The sequence below is a fragment of the Talpa europaea genome, assembly GCF_964194135.1.
Source record: "Talpa europaea genome assembly, chromosome: 5".
Classification (NCBI taxonomy): domain Eukaryota; kingdom Metazoa; phylum Chordata; class Mammalia; order Eulipotyphla; family Talpidae; genus Talpa; species Talpa europaea.
This window is the reverse complement of record NC_140071.1, coordinates 4,543,313-4,559,966: the sequence shown is the minus strand read 5'-3', so window position 1 is coordinate 4,559,966 and position 16,654 is coordinate 4,543,313. Positions and strand designations below refer to the sequence as shown.

At 46.0% G+C, this 16,654-nt stretch overlaps 1 protein-coding gene across 2 annotated transcripts in view; it reads left to right on the top strand.

Annotated features, from left to right (window-relative positions):
- Positions 1-13,524: 13,524 nt before the first annotated feature.
- CTNND2 (catenin delta 2) overlaps positions 13,525-16,654 on the top strand; it is a gene marked incomplete at both ends in the record, with an annotated part of 698,753 nt that continues 695,623 nt past the window's right edge. For both annotated transcript variants that reach the window (XM_084233856.1, XM_084233855.1), the window contains one exon: positions 13,525-13,561. In XM_084233856.1, coding sequence (XP_084089982.1) covers positions 13,525-13,561 — 37 coding nt within the window. The remainder of the gene's footprint in view (positions 13,562-16,654) is intronic.

Here is a 16,654-nt window from a genome sequence, read left to right as displayed (position 1 = left end):
ATGCTTTCATTATAAATGCTTCAATCAAAGTAGGGAGAAACATAATCAAATCTAGGAGACCCCTAGTATGCAAATGATGATTTTATTAATATGTTGCTAATATCTCTATTTCCTTTGATGCTCTATCTTTTTTCCTGTTGATGCATAATTTACATTCAGCAAAACTAATCTGGGGAAGACAGATCTGTGAGTTTTGGCAAAGTCATCAGGAAAATGTGTTGGTTCAAAGGAAAAATCATCTGGTCACCTCCATGGTGCTAACTCTACGCACATGTATCAACGTAAGAGGCGCATAGTTCATAGTGGTGAAACTGACAAGAACGATTCTCCAAATTGCAGAGAATTTGTGTTAAAAACTGCATCCACACAAAGGGTCAGGCGTGCAGATAACACTGCTACGAGACAAGAGATCCGAGTTCTCCCTCTCACTGAGTGCGCTATGAGTTTGAATGCCAAACCTATTCCCGCCCCTTTGCTTGCAAATGGCAGCTTTGGCTACAGATTGTCCGACTCCACTGCCTTCGAAATAATGTGGAGAGGCTCTGACTGCGGTCCTCACAGTGAGGTGCTCATACTTTTCAATGTAGGGGTGACAAAAAGGCGCTATCAGGTGCAAAGCTCTGGAGCCTAGTCAGCAGGGCAGGTCAGTCTTACAGACAGTTAGCTTTGCGAGCTCTCACTCCTGCTGCCTACACACTGCTTCCCCATCACAATCCACAGGGGCAGGATAGGACTAGGTTGGAAGATTGAGTTCCTTTAAAACAGTTTGGTAGTGGCCTCCCTGGTGGCACAAGTGTTAAAGTCTCAGCACTATCAAACTATTTCCAACCACTGCAGCATAAGTTCAGTCCCCGCCAGGGAGCTACCCACATGGCGCAGCAGACCTTTCCTGTCTCCTCGCTGCTCCCCTCAGCAGTGGATTTCAGTGGATCCACCTGATCCGCTCCCCACTCTGTCTCCAGTGAATCCTCTCACCCCCCACACCTCTGGCCCACAGCCCCGTTCTTGTATGCATAAATAAATAAAAATAAATCTTTAAAAACAAAACAATTTTGTAGAAAAAGTGTGCAGAGTTTCAGTGGGTACTAGAAAAGTGCGTCTTTCATCTCTGAAAAACCCAGACTTGTATCTTGAAATTCCAAAACAGAAATGAAAAGAACCAATAAGTAAATACAAGGTCATGTCTCAAAGTCCTGCTCACCACAAAGGAATGGTTTTCAACATATGAGTTTTTCCCCAGATTTATCAAGATGTATTTATATATAACATGGCGAAAGTTCAGCACATACATTTTGGGGAGACACAAACTTCCAGGGCATGACAGGTGCTGAGATTACAATAATTCCCAGCATGCTTTGGGACACTCCATCCAACATAGTTTGTTCTTATGGGGGTTCTGGTACCCGAACACCTCCTGCTCCCCTACCTCCCTCTTACACTCTGGTCCATGCTAACATCTCCCCTTCCCAGGCGGCCACAAAAGCGCTTCTCCCATCCTTGCTTCCCCCCACACTGCCTTCCACCCTCCACAATTCTCACTGAAGGTCCAAATCTGATGATGTCATTCCCCTCATTGAACTCCCCAATGTCTTCCCACCAAACTTAAAATACAAAGACCTTTCTGTGACCTAGTTGCACATGGTTATCTGGCCCCTGGCTGTCCAGAGGCTCTGGATGCCCTCCTTATCTGCTAGAACACTCTTCCTTAGGGCTTGATGGGGGTTGTCCCTCTGCCTCCAGGCAAACGCACATGCCAGGTCCCCAAACACTCCTCTCACCATAGTCAAACCTGCCCCCACTTAGAGCATGTCCGCCGAACTCTCCTGCAAAAGTCACTAACACCCTTTATATCACCAGCACCATTTTTTTCTTGTTTTTCCTTGGAGACCTTACCACTCACAGAGTGATGATGCACTATGGAAGAATGGGTGTATTTATCACTGTCTTTCCCTTCAAAATACCAGTTCTATGAAGAAAGCAAAAGTGCTGTATTCTCTGTCCCTAGAACACACACTCTCACTTAATTGGCATTTAGTAAATATTTAATGAGCAAATGAATAAATGCATGATGGGGAGGGTTGTGAGGTTGGCAGTATGATTGGCTAAAAGCAAACTAAACCCTTAACCCCCATTACACACAACCTATAGGTGATGGTTATGTTGGATCTAGCAAGAATTGACAGTAGAGAACTTTATTTAGAAACGTAGCAGAGAAGACAGTAAAAATAGACGAAGGATCTAATACCCAGGATATTAAGCAAATTGACTCAACTTTTAATAAATTCAAGAAGTCAAATTTCTGACAAAATTTTATCCACAAAAATTCATGTAATATGTTTCTAAATAAAAGGCATATGAATTACTTATTGTTAAATTTTGCCGGGAACTAGAACAGATTGTAGCTTTAAATAAAATAGACTGAGTTAAATAAGCACAATTTGGTTGCTTATTCCTGATTTAGAAGCAGCAACTACTTTAAATTTATCTATTAAAGTCAGCCTAAATTTTCACCAACATTTTAGTACATTGATCATTGAACAGAGGAGATAAATAATCAACATTTATGCTTCATGAAATGCAGAGAGAAATCCTGTGAAAAGGAGAATGATGGACACATGTCAGCCTGCAGAGATGTATATTAAAAACAGATACAAATTAATGGATTTTAATAATGAAAGTAGAACTAATTAAAGGATGACTCAGGAAGTTTGACTGCATTAAGCCAAGAGTTCCTGGGGACAACAGGGAGCAAAGAGGGTGACTGTACATAAGAAGCTCAGGGACCAGGGGGCTGGGGTTGCAGGTGGCAGCTGAGAGTGGGGTATGAGAGTCACCTCTAGACTGACTCTGAGTGGGGGTCAGCGGTGTGATGGGCACCGTAGACTGTCAACGATGCTTCACTTTCACATTCAAGGATAGGAGGGGAAGCTCACTTTCCAGTAGGTGGAGAATTAGATTAGCTGGTGTCACGGATGCTCACTTCTGAATAGAATTAGCAGCAGCTTGCAACAGTTAGTAAATCCAATTTTCTCTTGAAGGCACTGGAAGGAAATTTCCCTAAACAGATGGAATGGAGTGAGAGGGAACTGGTTCCAGGAACACTCAGGGACTCGAGGGATGGGAACAACCCATTAAGCCCCGATACCTGGAATCTCATCCAGAATCTATAACTCCTACGCTGAACTTGTCCATGCCACTGTTCTAACCTAAAGGAAGCCTTTATGTTTCTCTCCACTGAATTTCACTTAGTTTTAGAACACTGGGTTCATCTCCTGAAATGTGTTTTGGGCTTTTTGTATCTCCTTCTTCTCTGATTTTCTTCTCTTGCATGTCCTTCTGATGTGATGCTATTTGTCCCTTCACTTAAATTTATTGGCCTACAATATGAAGCACAGTAAGGCCTCTTATAAGTTAAAATTAAATTTTAAATAAAATTAGATTTTATTATTTAAAATTGTTTAATTTTATCCATAAAGGGTAACTAAGGATAAACTAAGAGTCCTCTTTTCAGTTTGACCTCTATTTATTCAATAACTCTAGAAAACCATCTCATACCAAAATCATCCAGCTCGGTATTTTCCATTCTTTCTTTCTCAGAAGTTTTGCAAAGTATTTTATTTTCTGTCCTATAAAAGTAAATATAGAAAGTTTCTAAGGAAGTCTTCTGTTGTCTATTAGTACGGGGACTCGGTTACAAAAGGAGAGAGGCATGGTGTGTGTGTGTGTGTGTGTGTGTGTGTGTGTGTGTGTGTGTGTATGTCCGTGGGCACACATGCAGAGTGTGTTTACTCAAGTAGCCTCTATAGATAAGCCCTCCTTGGTGATGGTTAAGTGTTCAGAGTCCACTGTCATTTAATATGAAGCCAAGAGACACTGCAATGTCACCTGAGACTATCATGGTATCTTAGTGTATTAATATTAATATTATTCATCTGCATTATCAAAAAAAATTTAACTCTATTTCCCATGCTCTGCTTAATAAAAAGAAACTGAGTTCTTCAAAATCATTTTACATAAAGCAGTCTAAGTTTGGAATTTTTTCAGAGTCTTGGCATATATGGGAAGCTAACCACTGAAACTCTTGGGATAATGTGAATCCCATCAGCGCTTCTCCGTTCTAACCAACATCAAACACTGTAAGGGAAGAAGCCTTAGGAAATGTGATAGGGTTTTGCAAAGCCGTTTTAATTGTTATGGCCACGCTTACTAAATTTGTTTCTGTGACTACATTTTCTCATTGAAATATATTTCTCATTTTTATCTTTGTATTATAAATATTTCATAACCATATGCATGATCAGTAATTTTAAAATTAATTCAAAATACAGCCTATTTGTAAGCTAAGAAAACTTTACAAGTATCTATCTACCCACCCACCCATTAGGAAACCAATGGGAGCTCCCTCCGTGAATCTATAGTCTCCTCCTGGGGTGCTCTTACTTCTGTTGTACACCCCAACTTTCCTAGGGCCCATTCAGTTTAAGGAAATTACTTTCCATACTATCAGCTTCCCTGAAATTTATATCCCATGTAACCCTTGTCAGGTTTACCAAAAAACAAGGTATATCATGCATTCCATCCTCATCTTTTTATATTTATGACATGTCCCTCTTTATTTCAATGAATTTTCTTTTTTTGAAGAAAATGTACTGATATTAATTTAGACACAGTAGTACTTTATTTTGCTTCCTTTTTTGCTCAGTAGATTTAGATTTTTTTCTTCCTTTATTTTCACTCTTAGTACCTTTGTATTTAGCCTCTCTCTATAGACATCATATAGTAGGATCAGAGAGTAACATCTTCCTTGGTATTCACTCTGTCAATCTCGGCCATTTAAATATAGTGTTAATACTATTAACACTTGATATAATTAAACACAACTGGATTTAGAGTCCATTTTATTTTGTTTTCCTGTTTATAGCTTCTTTTTTTTTATTCTGCCATTTTTCCCTTGTTCTTGCTTTGGGTTATATGAATATATTTAATATTGTATTTTAAGTTGTATATTGATTGTGTAGCTATATTCTCCTGTGTCATTTTCATGCTTAGTTGCTAGAGAGAATAATTCAGTATATCAATGAAAATATATTTTATAGATACTATAAAGACATTCCATTGCATCACACATTGATAGACACATATTGTTTATCACTTATCTAAAGTAGATTTATCTTGAAGTAGTGTAGATTAAGTTCCTAGCAGAAACAATTTCCATTTCCTATTTCTTTTTAGTCTTTGATTTCTGTCTTAATCCTACTGTTGTATGAGAAAGTATGCTGAATGATCCCAAACATTTCAGACTTGTGATTTATTTTATCATCCAGCATATGGGTGATTTTGTCAAAAATCATGCTCCTTATAAACTTGGTAATATTTTGTATATAATGGGTTGATTAAAGTTTATTTTTAAAATTATAATAAAGTTCTGCAATGCCAGGTAGATACTATCTTATAGATCCATAATATCCAGTTTTCATGTTTTTGTCTTTTTTCCCCCTATAGTCCTATATTCTTTTGCATTTACCTATCATTATTATTTTAAATATCTTTTTTGCTAATTCGAATATCTTCATCACCTGTGGGTCTATGTCTATTATATATTTTATATATTGTCATATATACGTGATTTGCCATATATTCTATATTTTAATGATAATTATCATATATTGTTGCTTATATATTTGTGTCTGTCCTTGCATATTACATTTCACTGAACACTGGAGGACATGCACACCAGGAAATTGTGCAGGTTGGCCTGGAAAGGCTCATTCTTTCCTGTGCTAGGCAGATGGATGACCTGGTCATCTCTAACCCAGACAGGGACTTAGGTGAATTGAGCTGGGATCATAGCAGTTAAAGTGTCCATGCTGCTGTCTCTCCTAGCAATTCAGGGGAAGCTTTCTAGGCATTTTAATGGAGAACATGATGTGTTTCCCATGGTCACTCTCTCAGGCTGGTCCTGGATGCAGATAACGTTCTTTTATACAGCGCTAGACTGTGACAATTATATTCTGATTTTCAGAAGCCTTTTTCTTAGCTTTTTATCCCTATACAGATTAAGAAATTAGCAAGTTTGAAAGGGAAAACCGATCACAGTTCAATCTGAGTTCTCTCTCCTCCAATTTTTACTGGGATCTTGATCAGGTTTCAATTTGAGGCCCTCTGAGACCAACAGAACCTTTATTGGCATCTGTAACGCTGTGGTCCTGTGCCCAGGAAAAGCCTCAAAACTCAGCCTTTTCACTGCATGCGGTGTTGGCAGAGATTCCAGGGAAAAGGCAGACACACAGTATCAGTTCAGCCATCCCACTCTCCTTTGTCTGCAATCTTGGATGTTCTGGGCCTTTTTGCTTCAATAGATTTCTGATACTTTAGCGACATATTTTTTGTTTTTTATTCAAAACTTCTAATTATTTTCAGCAGTAGTATTGGGCTGCCATGAACAATTTCATCCTATCCAGAAATAGAAGTCTAGTGTGTTTTTCAATTGGGATGTTTATCATGTTAAACCACTTGAGAAGTCATTTGTAATTGAGCCTTTATCATGGGAGTGATCATGTAATAACATCAAAATGTATAACATAAAAAACCGGCTACATAAAGAATGAACTAAACTTAGAAAATGTAATGATAAGAAACGGATGGGAAAATTACAGGAATATAATCTTAACTGAATAAAAGGATGTAGGTACATTTGTGGACTTCAATTCAGCCAAATTGTTTTAGTTCTGGGTCATGGATTATGATTTTTTTCCATAATTTTCTAATTTATTTGTTGTGATAATTTCTTGCTTTTATAATAAGCAAGACCAAAGGTTCAACAAAATATTTACACCAACTAAATATTCCATTAGTTGGAAAATTCATTAAGAAGTCCTTATCCCTGATTATAAGGAAAAGATAAAAATAAATGAATGTGACTGAAGAATTACAAACTCTCACTAAGCAAATACATAAGCCACACACAGGGACAGAACCTTGGAGAACACAGAAACTGTTTGATAGCATTATTTTCAACAGATAAACTAAAGTAATAAGTTGCATGGAATAGCCATCCAATTTAAACAGTGTATATTGTGAAACAGGATATTTTATAAAGCCTATAAAGAGATGAACCATCTAGAAATATAACAAAGAGAAAATTCACTTGAGTCTGGTCTGGAGGTTATATTTTTGTGAGTTCCTAAGGACTCAGTGAAAACAATAAAAACAACCAGTTTATAAAATGAAAATCAGGGTAAACTGTCATCATCAGTCTGCAAGATAAAATGATTTGCGTGTGAAAGGAAAGTGTTAATGCTTATTAGGAAAAATGAATATGAAAAGTATTCATTGACTGGGTGGTATTGCCTCCTCTCTTGATGACTGAATAAGATATGTGTAATCAGATAACAAGAGTGCTCTGGCATAGCAAGAAGATAAAACAGCAGAAGTAAAAGGGCCTTTCAATGTCATCACTACTATTAGCCAACATTCATTAACCGCTCACCATGTACCAGGCTTAGTGCTGTGTGTTTACCATCGATTGACTTGTTCCTTTAATTCCCACTACAATCCAAGAGGAAGATGCTATTTGTTTCCATGGGTTATAAAATGGGAGCTTCAAGAATTGTAATGGGTAAATTCATTTTGGAATGTGCACTCTATACAAACATGAGAGTCTTACTGGAGTGGATCGAGAACATCAAGCAGACCATTAATTGCCACATTGGGAGACAGTGTAAGAATCGTTGGGTTATGTAAGGTGGACTCATTATGCCACGCTTTGACCTGGTTTCATTTACGTGTTAGTAATAATAAAAAAATTCTCATCTTATGTCATTCATTGATCTATTTTCAAAGTGAAAAGACCAACAAAAGCAAGCTTCTCTCTGAACACTCCATCAGCTCCCCTGTGGTCTCAATGACACGTTCCATGTAGCAGCAAGAGAAGCTGGGAAGTGTATTACAGCAGATCACATTTGACCACTGAACCTAATGTGAGCCCCATACAAAAGAAGATGGTGAGGTAGATCTCACAAAGGCAACCAGACGTGATTTAGACTTAATCAGAAAAGTGAATTGAAAAACTAAGGAACAAATGAACCTAAAAGGTCAAATCAAAGCTGTACAGCAAAACAATACAATAAGATGGGGATATGGACAAATATTTAGAATTAAGAGAAAAAACTGAATCTGAGGCAACAAGCTGATGAAAATAGCATTAGCACAGATTTTTCCATGGATGCAGATATTTTTTAAATCCTACAAATGTGATTAATAATTAATTAGATTTTTTTTTGCAGGCAGGCACTGATTCTAAAGGATTAGCAGTGGGCTAGGCATCCCCGGTGGTGCAGTGGGTTGAGCACTGTGCTGTGAAGCTGTCCACAGGCTCTGCAGTGCGGGTTCGATGCCCAGCCAGCCAGAGGGAGATACCCACATGGTGCAGCAGACCTCTCCTGTCTCACCTGCTGCTCCCCTCAGCAGTATATTTTGGTCCCTCTGCCTGTTCTGTTCTCCACTCTGTCTCTGGTGAACCCTTTCACCCTCCCGCGCCTCTGGCCTGTATCCCAGTACTTGAATACAAATAAATAAATCTTTTTTTTTAAAAAAAGGATTAACAGTGGGGTCCAAAGTTTTATTAATTAACCCAGATTTCCTTCCTAAAGCTACAGTATACATGATCACAGTATACATGATCACAATAGATGCTACTGATTTTTTTTTTAAGATTTATTTTTTATTTATACAATAGCTGGGGTACAGGCCAGAGGCACGGGAGGGTGAGAGGATTCACCAGAGACAGAGTGGGGAGCAGAACAGGCAGACTGACCAAAAGCACTGCTAAGGGGAGCAGGGGGTGAGACAGGAGAGGTCTGCCTCGCCATGTGGAAATCTCCCTGGCTGGCCAGGACTTGAACCTGCACTGCAGAGGCTATGGATAGCTTCACAGCACTGTACTCAACCTGCTGTGCCACCGGGAAGGTCTGCTACTGATTTTCTTAAGAGAATCATTTTGGTATTTCATTCTCAGGACCTATGGGAACTTTGCCTCATTTTCATAACAAATATTGTGCTATCCTGAAAGATAATTCACAGCTATTAACTGATTTTTCAGTGCCTGCACACTAACCAAATATAAATACAGAGAACAAATAAGAAGCAAGTTATCTAAAATGGAATATGTTTTCTTTATATAAATGCTGGGTCTTGACTAGGCTAGAAGAGCTAAGCAGACACTCAGAGACTTCACTACATGGAAGATTCAAAGACATGAAGAATGCCGTAGATATTTCATAAAACATTTGCTGGTGAATGAATGAGCGAGTGAGTGAATGAATGAATGAGTAGGTGATAACATCATATGAGCAACAGCAGTAGGAAATGTTAGTTTGGGTGAGAGTATAAAGTTTCAAATCAAATAATGGTATGAACCACACACCAATCTTACTAAGATGGCTAGTTGGCTAATTCAAATTAACTACTTTGAAAGTCTTATAAAAACAGAGTAACATTTTCCAACAACCTAAGTGCCCATAGACAGAGGAGTGGATTAGGAAGCTGTGGTATGTATATACAATGGAATACTACACAGCTATAAAAAAGGAAAAGATCAACTCTTGACTTTTGCATCATGGATGGAATTGGAGGGAAATGCTATATGAAATAAGTCAGAAGGAGAGAGACAAACAGGGGATGATGTCACTTATAATCAGAATATAGAGACCCCAAACAAAGGGTCAAATAAAAATAAACCAATAACAAACTCTAGAAATACAACTATGGAATTTAGGCTACCAGAAGGGGAGAATGAGTGGAGAGAGTCAAACATGGAGGGGGCACAGTGGACTATGATGGAGGACCTTCACTGCCTTAGTGGTAGGAGGGTGGCATCTGGCCCTATGCCTGTAAATCATGTACAATGTTGTAAACCAGGGTCACCTCAATAAAAAACAAACAAAAACCAAAATAGCATTTTCCAGTAACAAATGCATATGCTTTATGACCAGCAAGGAGCAGTGTTTACTAGCTTCAATAACAGCTATATGTGCAGTTACTATGACACTAGAACAGTTCCTATTCTAAAGAATTTGACTGAAATGGCAAATTTTACAGGAGTGTCACAATTCTTCCCATTTAAATGCTCAACAGCACATCAATCACTCACATGACTTAATTTCCCAATTTGACAAATTTCCACTTGCTTATTAATGAGTAATTCACTTTAAAATTTACAGGAAAATTATCTTTATTTGAACTTCAGAAGTAAAATATGGCAATACATTTAAATTGCTTTGATCAAACATGGGTTTCACGTTCCTAAAACTGCCATATTTGAACTATAAAATGATACACAAATTTACAAAAGTAGCTTGAATGATTAGGTTTTATGGTGAAAAAAAGCAAAACTTCTACATAAAAATAGATTTGCTTCAAATTCTGAAAAGCGATTGGAAACATTAAGGGATACAGCACTTTGGATTCAGATGTATTTCTGTATGTCATAACGATGGACACATAAACAGAAACAGCACAATAAAGGCTTCTCATTTTGTGTTGAGCGCTCTAATTTGAAAATAACAAGCTAATAAGTCTAGTCTGATAGTGATAAGGGCATCAGAATATTCCTTTTTTTTACAAGAATATCCGAAGCAGGAGGCAAAAGATGGCAGCAGTGAGTTGTTTCAAGATCTAACTCTGCACATGATTATTTTATGTTTTAATATTATCTCATTGTGCGTTTAATAATATCTTAATGGACAAATTATTTTAGAAGAAGGGAAATCATAAATGTTCCAATAAAACTTGGCACAAACATAATAAATCAAGTTACCCCAGGGTATCCCTGGTCTCCAACAACACCCACCTCACCCACCCAACCTGTCAAACAACGTGATCGTTTCACCTCCAAGCTGAAAGATGAGTGAATAGGGTTTGCCATTGTTTGTTTAAAAAATAACTCTCAAATACTCTAGAAAATTATTTTGTTGCTTAGCTCTATGGAGGCAATAAAGGCACACATTTCCTGTGGATAGTATCTATGTGCCTACTTAAAATTTAATCCCAAGTGTAACTGGCCTCCCTTCAACCACAACTATCCCCCCACATACATACACTTCTTGAATTAGAAGATGCAAAGACCAGGTAAGAGAAAACAAAACAGAAAACTGGTCCAAGCTAAGGCAGGAACAAGAGTACCCTGTCAAACATAATGTGGCCTAAAATGGACACTGCCTCTTACTCCTCCCACACCAGCACACCCCACGGATTCAATTGCCTTTCTGAGAAATGGATTAAAAATTATCCTTCACCACGTGCTGAAACAATGGCCTTCCAGGGGCTTCCTTCACAGGCATCGGGTCTGTGTTCGTGTGGAGCTGGTTTAAAACTTGGAACCAGCCTGGAGAACTGCTTTGGAGGTGAGATGAACTCAAGGCTGTCCATGCACAGTCCAGTTCTGGTGCAGCAGAGTTAAAAATGAGTGATCCACATGCAGGCCCATGGGTGCCTGGCGGGTGGGTGCAGTGCAGTGATTACACCAGGGGGGGAAATCCTCTACTTCTCCAGACTAACAGGGATGGTAACCAATGATACTTTACTGGGGGGGGGGGGGGGAGTCCATTTGATGGCTTCAAAAGTTCTCACTTCATCTGTGGCTCATTGCATTGTTTTCTACTCGACCTGTCTACTCGACCTGTCTAAAACTTCTGCTTTGCTCTTACTTCATAAGTATGGAGACTAGCCCTGGATACATGCTCAAGTCAGGTGCCTGTGCTGGGTCATCTCTTCCCACCCAGAGGAGAAGCACGTTGTCACCCAGAAGCCTCAGTCCCCAGATAGCTCTGCCGCCAGTGCCCTGTGTCTGTCATGATTATCTGTCTCAGAAATGAGCTCTGGGGAGAGGCGAGCGCTGGCGATCCCCAGCCCCGACACTCTGGGAGGTACCGGGTCGGGGAGGGTGAGCTGTGCCATCCTTCAGAGGCCACTGACCCTGGCCCCGGGACAGGCTGTGCTCTGCCTGCCCAGGGCTGGTACGCGCAGAGGGTGCCCCCAGGGCTTCTGGGCAGCGCAGCAGGGGTGAAGGCCAGGCAACTTCCAGGCACAAGCCCTGGGCAGCGTTCAGGCTCCTTAAGGTGATCCTACAACGGGGCTGTTTGTCTCAGCAGGAGCCCAGGGAAGCCCCACGGCATCAGGGAGCTGTGGGCCAGGAGGTGGTGCCGGACACACACCTGGAAAGGAAGCGGGCGAGGCCTGGGGCCTAGGAAGACCAAGGACAGGCCCCCGGGGAGCGCGTCTGTTTCTCCCTGCGCCAGGGGCGCGAGACAAGACGGTGCAGAGGGAGGTGCAGGAGCACCAGGAAAGGAAGAGGGGGTGCAAGAGAAAGAGGGGAACTCATGGCCGCCTCTGCCAGTCCGGGCCGGGCCAGGGTCTTTCTTGAAAGTTGACCCACATTCCAGATTCCAACCCAAAGGGATTCTGTGACGGGAGACAGTTCTTCGCCTGCGAGGAGCCTCCGGAGGAGCGGGTAAGCGTGGACAGGCGGCGCGAGCCCCCGGGCTTCTCCGCTCGAGAACACAGGCCCGGGCGCCTGCCCCGCCGCGGCCAGCCGGCCCCCCAGCCGTGCCCAGCCCGGGCGCACGGAGCCGCCGGCGCCCCCGCCGCTCCTGCCCTTTGTCTGCGGGCCGCCCCCGGCCCCGCCGCCCTCCGCGGCCGCCGCTGGCCCGGAGCGCCCGGCCGCGAGCCCCGGGCCCAGCCGGGGCTGCAGGCGCGCCCGGGGTCCCTCCCGCGCGCAGGGGCCCCGCGCGCCCCAGCCCCGGGCCGGCGGGGCGCTCCGAGGATGCTCGGCGCCGTCCCGGCCCTCGGCCTCCTCCCTCTCCGCGGCCGCCGCTGCCGCCGCGCAAACCCGGAGCAGTGGAGCGCGCACGGCCCGCCTGCGCCCTCGCGGCGGCACTGGGCATGCTCGGCACCCGGGGCCGCTCTGGGCGGCGCGGCGGACGCTGCCTCACTCGCGGGGCGCCCGAGCCGGCCGCCGGGGCGCAGGGGGAGGCCGGGGCAGCGGCGCGCGGCGGGGGCAGCCTCGCCCTCGGCGGCGGCGCGGGCGGCACGGGCGGCGCGGGCCGCGCGCGGGCGCCCCCGGGAGCGCTCGGCACCGGGCGCCGCGGCGGCCCCAGGCTCGCGCCCGCGGCGGCAGGCGGCCGAGCGGAGCGGCGGGCGCGGCGCAGGCGGCTCTCCCGGGCCGGCCGGCGGCGCCCGGAGGCGCCCGCAGCCCGCGGAGCCCGCGCAGCCGGGCAGGGGGCGCTGCGCTCGCCGCGCGCCCAGGGGCGGCCGGGCCGGGCGCCGCGCCCTCGCGTCGGGAGCCGCCTCGCCCCCGCGGCGCTCGCCCCTGCGCCCCCGCGCCCCGCCGGCCGCCCGGGCCCCGGCCGCGCTCGCGCGACGCCAGGCACGATGCCGCGCGGGGCCAAGGTCGGGACCTCGCCCTGAGGCGGGCGGCGGCGCGCACGCCTCCCCGGACCCGCAGCGCCGGCCGCCGGCGGCGGGTGCATGTTCGCCAGGAAGCCCGCGGGCGCCGCGCCGATCGGTGAGTCCCCCGCGGGGCCTCCCCGCGCGCGCGGCCCCCGCCCCGCGCCCCGCGCCCCGCGCCCCGCGCCCCCGCGGCTGGTGCGCGCTGCCCGGGCGCGATCGCCGCGCCGGACCCTCGCGGGGACGCGGCGCCGGGAAGGGGCCGGTCAGTGCCGCGCCCGCAGCGGCTCGCGCGCGGCTCCCCGAGGCCCCCCTGCGCCCCCCGCCCCGGGCAGGCGTATGTGGGGCAGCCCCGACCGCGCGGCGCCCGCCGGCCCCCGGAGCCGCCCGGGGCCCCCGCGACGTCCCCCCTGCGCGGGCGAGGGCGGGTGGGGGTGGGGAGGGCTCCCTCCAGCCGGTGCCCTTACGCTCAATGTCATGACGATGCTTGGCTAGAGGAGCGGGGGACACTTGGCCAGACGCGCCCATGGCCGTGGCCGCCCCTTCCCGCGGCCGGCCGGACCCGGGGCCCCGCGGGGCTGTGCGTGGCGCTCGCCGGGGACGCCTCGTGAGCCCGATCCCCGGCTTTCGGGGGCCGGCGCGCCCTGACAATAGATAGCGAGGCTCGGGGAAGCGCCGCCTGGAAGCAGGTTTGGAAAGCGGCGCGTGTGTTGGGGCGGGGGCTTCGCGAGGCGATATTGGGGGGATCGGTAATTAATGGCTGCGAGCGACGCCGCTGGTCTGGCGTCGCCGAGCCGCCGCCTCCCCGGCCCGGGTGGCTCCGCCGATGGCCGCTCCGCGCGCCCCGGCCGCCGCGCCCGCAGGCGAGTCGCCGCCGGAGAGGGCTGCAGCCTCCGGGTCTGCGGGGTGGGGGAACAGGCTGGGGGCTGTCGGGGTGTGTAGGGGTGGGTGTGCTTCCCACCGAGAGCAGTTACTTCCCAGGCACCTAAACTTGGGTTTCGCCAGGTGTGGGGGGAGTGGAGGGTGTGGAGAAAGCGCAGACCAGGGGCAGGCGGCGCCTCCAGGTGTGTCTTATTTATTCCCCCCAACACCCCTTTGCGTTTCCCCTAAACTGATCTGATTTGCTTTGGCCCTGAAAGGTGTTGTGGACGCGCGTGCCCGATGTGAGGGAGCACATAGGCGGGTTTGGCAAAAGAAGATGCTAAAAGCGCAGCCTCGGGCCTGGGTGCGTGGCTTTTCACTTTTAGGAACTGTGTGGCCAGTATTTGGGGTGTTTGATGCTGGTGGCAGCGACTTCGGTGCAGACAGGGAGGGGCCGAAACTACCTGGGAGTTGGCGCATTGTGAGTCCAGCTGGAGGAGCTCGGGCTGCAGACGGTGGTTCAGTTCATCTCTGTGCTGGTCCCCACACGATTACAGGGCTTGAGAGCTGCGCACTTCCCCAGTCCCCGGGAGAAGTGTTGGATAGGACTCATGGATTTCCAGGGGTGAACCTGGCTTGGCAGTGGGGGCTCGCTCTGGGCAAAGCATGACAGGGGTGGGCATCCCCAAGTGAGGACCAGATAGATGCTCCATCCTCAGGTGAGGACCAGATGCTCCATCCTCAGGTGAGGACCAGATGCTCCAAACCACCTCGCAGAATCCATTTTTGATGTTTCGGGGAAATGTTAGGGAGCCTTCTCCCTGGTCTCTGCAGTCCAAGATCTGAGGGCTTAAATGAAGAAGACTGCATTGAGCATTGAGCGTGAGAGGTTGAAATTTGGGGGGCTGGTGATCACACAGCCTGCAGCTCTCAGCCTTGCAGGGAGACTCGCTGGGTCTGCGCTGCTCCAGTCGAAAGGACCCTGACGCCAGCTTCCCCAGTATTGCCTTAGTCTCACCTTATTCACACTCAGAGAACTTTCCACCAGCACACTGAGCACACGCTTACGCGCGCCTCATTGTTTCAACACAGTATTTCTTTCCCAAAGCAGCATCAGGGGAAGTAGACGTTCATGTCTGTCTTTTCCTCCGGTGTCTGTGTTCTCAGTTCCGCGAGCCTGTGTGTGCCCAGAGAGCAGCCGATGGGCGAGCGTGAAAGCCCATGTGTTGTGTGTGTGTGAGTTTTATGCTATATTGTGGATTGAAAATGATAGTACCTGATTGAGTGACAATCCTAGTAAGTACATGAGGTGGTTGCTGTAATAAAATTGTCAGAGTCTTGCGGAAGGGAGTGATTTAATTTGTTATATGTTTGTGTAGTTGTATAACCTGATCATTATAGGTGTCACTAATGTTTTCATTGTTTCTGATAAAAGCCATCCACTGTCAAATTACACTATTTCCATCAGCTTTACATCTTTCACAATAGAATACAAGCCAATTCGTTCTCCAGGGGGAATGGTTCATCAGAGAGAAAAATGAAATGCAAATGATATTAGTGGGAAAATGCAATTTGTAGGTTTGTTAAATAATGTCTAAGGTTAATATCACTTGCATGATGACCTTTAAAATGAAAATTGAAGTTATGTTCTCAAACCTAACATTACTTTTGACATATAATTGAATATGCAGTGCTTTCCCTGGGAATGTTATAAAACAGGCTTTTTCTGTTGTGCCTCTCAGAGTCCCTTTAACAGGCTCTGCCTTCATGCCAGATTGTTGCTGTGCAGTCTGGGCAAGTTTCATCAGGTTGCCCTTCTGGAGGAAGACATTAACTTTATGTTTTAAATAATTTAAAATAATTTATTATCATTTATCCACAAAGTCAGGTGTTCTTTTTATGGTCTGGTCTATCCACTTGTAACAAGCCAGTGGGCTAAAGTAGGAACTGTTGCATTTTGAGAGCTGCCAGAAGTGTTATTGTTCTATTTGTTCTCACGGTCAGCCCCAGAAGATCTGAATATCCACTAATGGTTGTTTCTTTGAACATTATTTTCACAGAATGGGTGATGCTAGCGTTACTCTTCTGAAAAGCTTTTATTTTATGATAGAGATTTGTATTTTTCAAAGGTACCACCTCCTGGAGGGTCCTTTTGTTGAAACACCATAATTTAGAGGGTAAACAGATGCCCAGAGGAGAAAGGCAGATATTTTTGAACCCCGGGCTGTTGCTGGGTGCAGTATGCCTGTTGAAGGGTCCTTGCTGGCTGATGTGTAAGACAGAAATACACTTTCAAGGCCAGACCCTTTAGTTGGCTTCCAGGAAGCTTTTCATCATCCGGCCTCCCAAG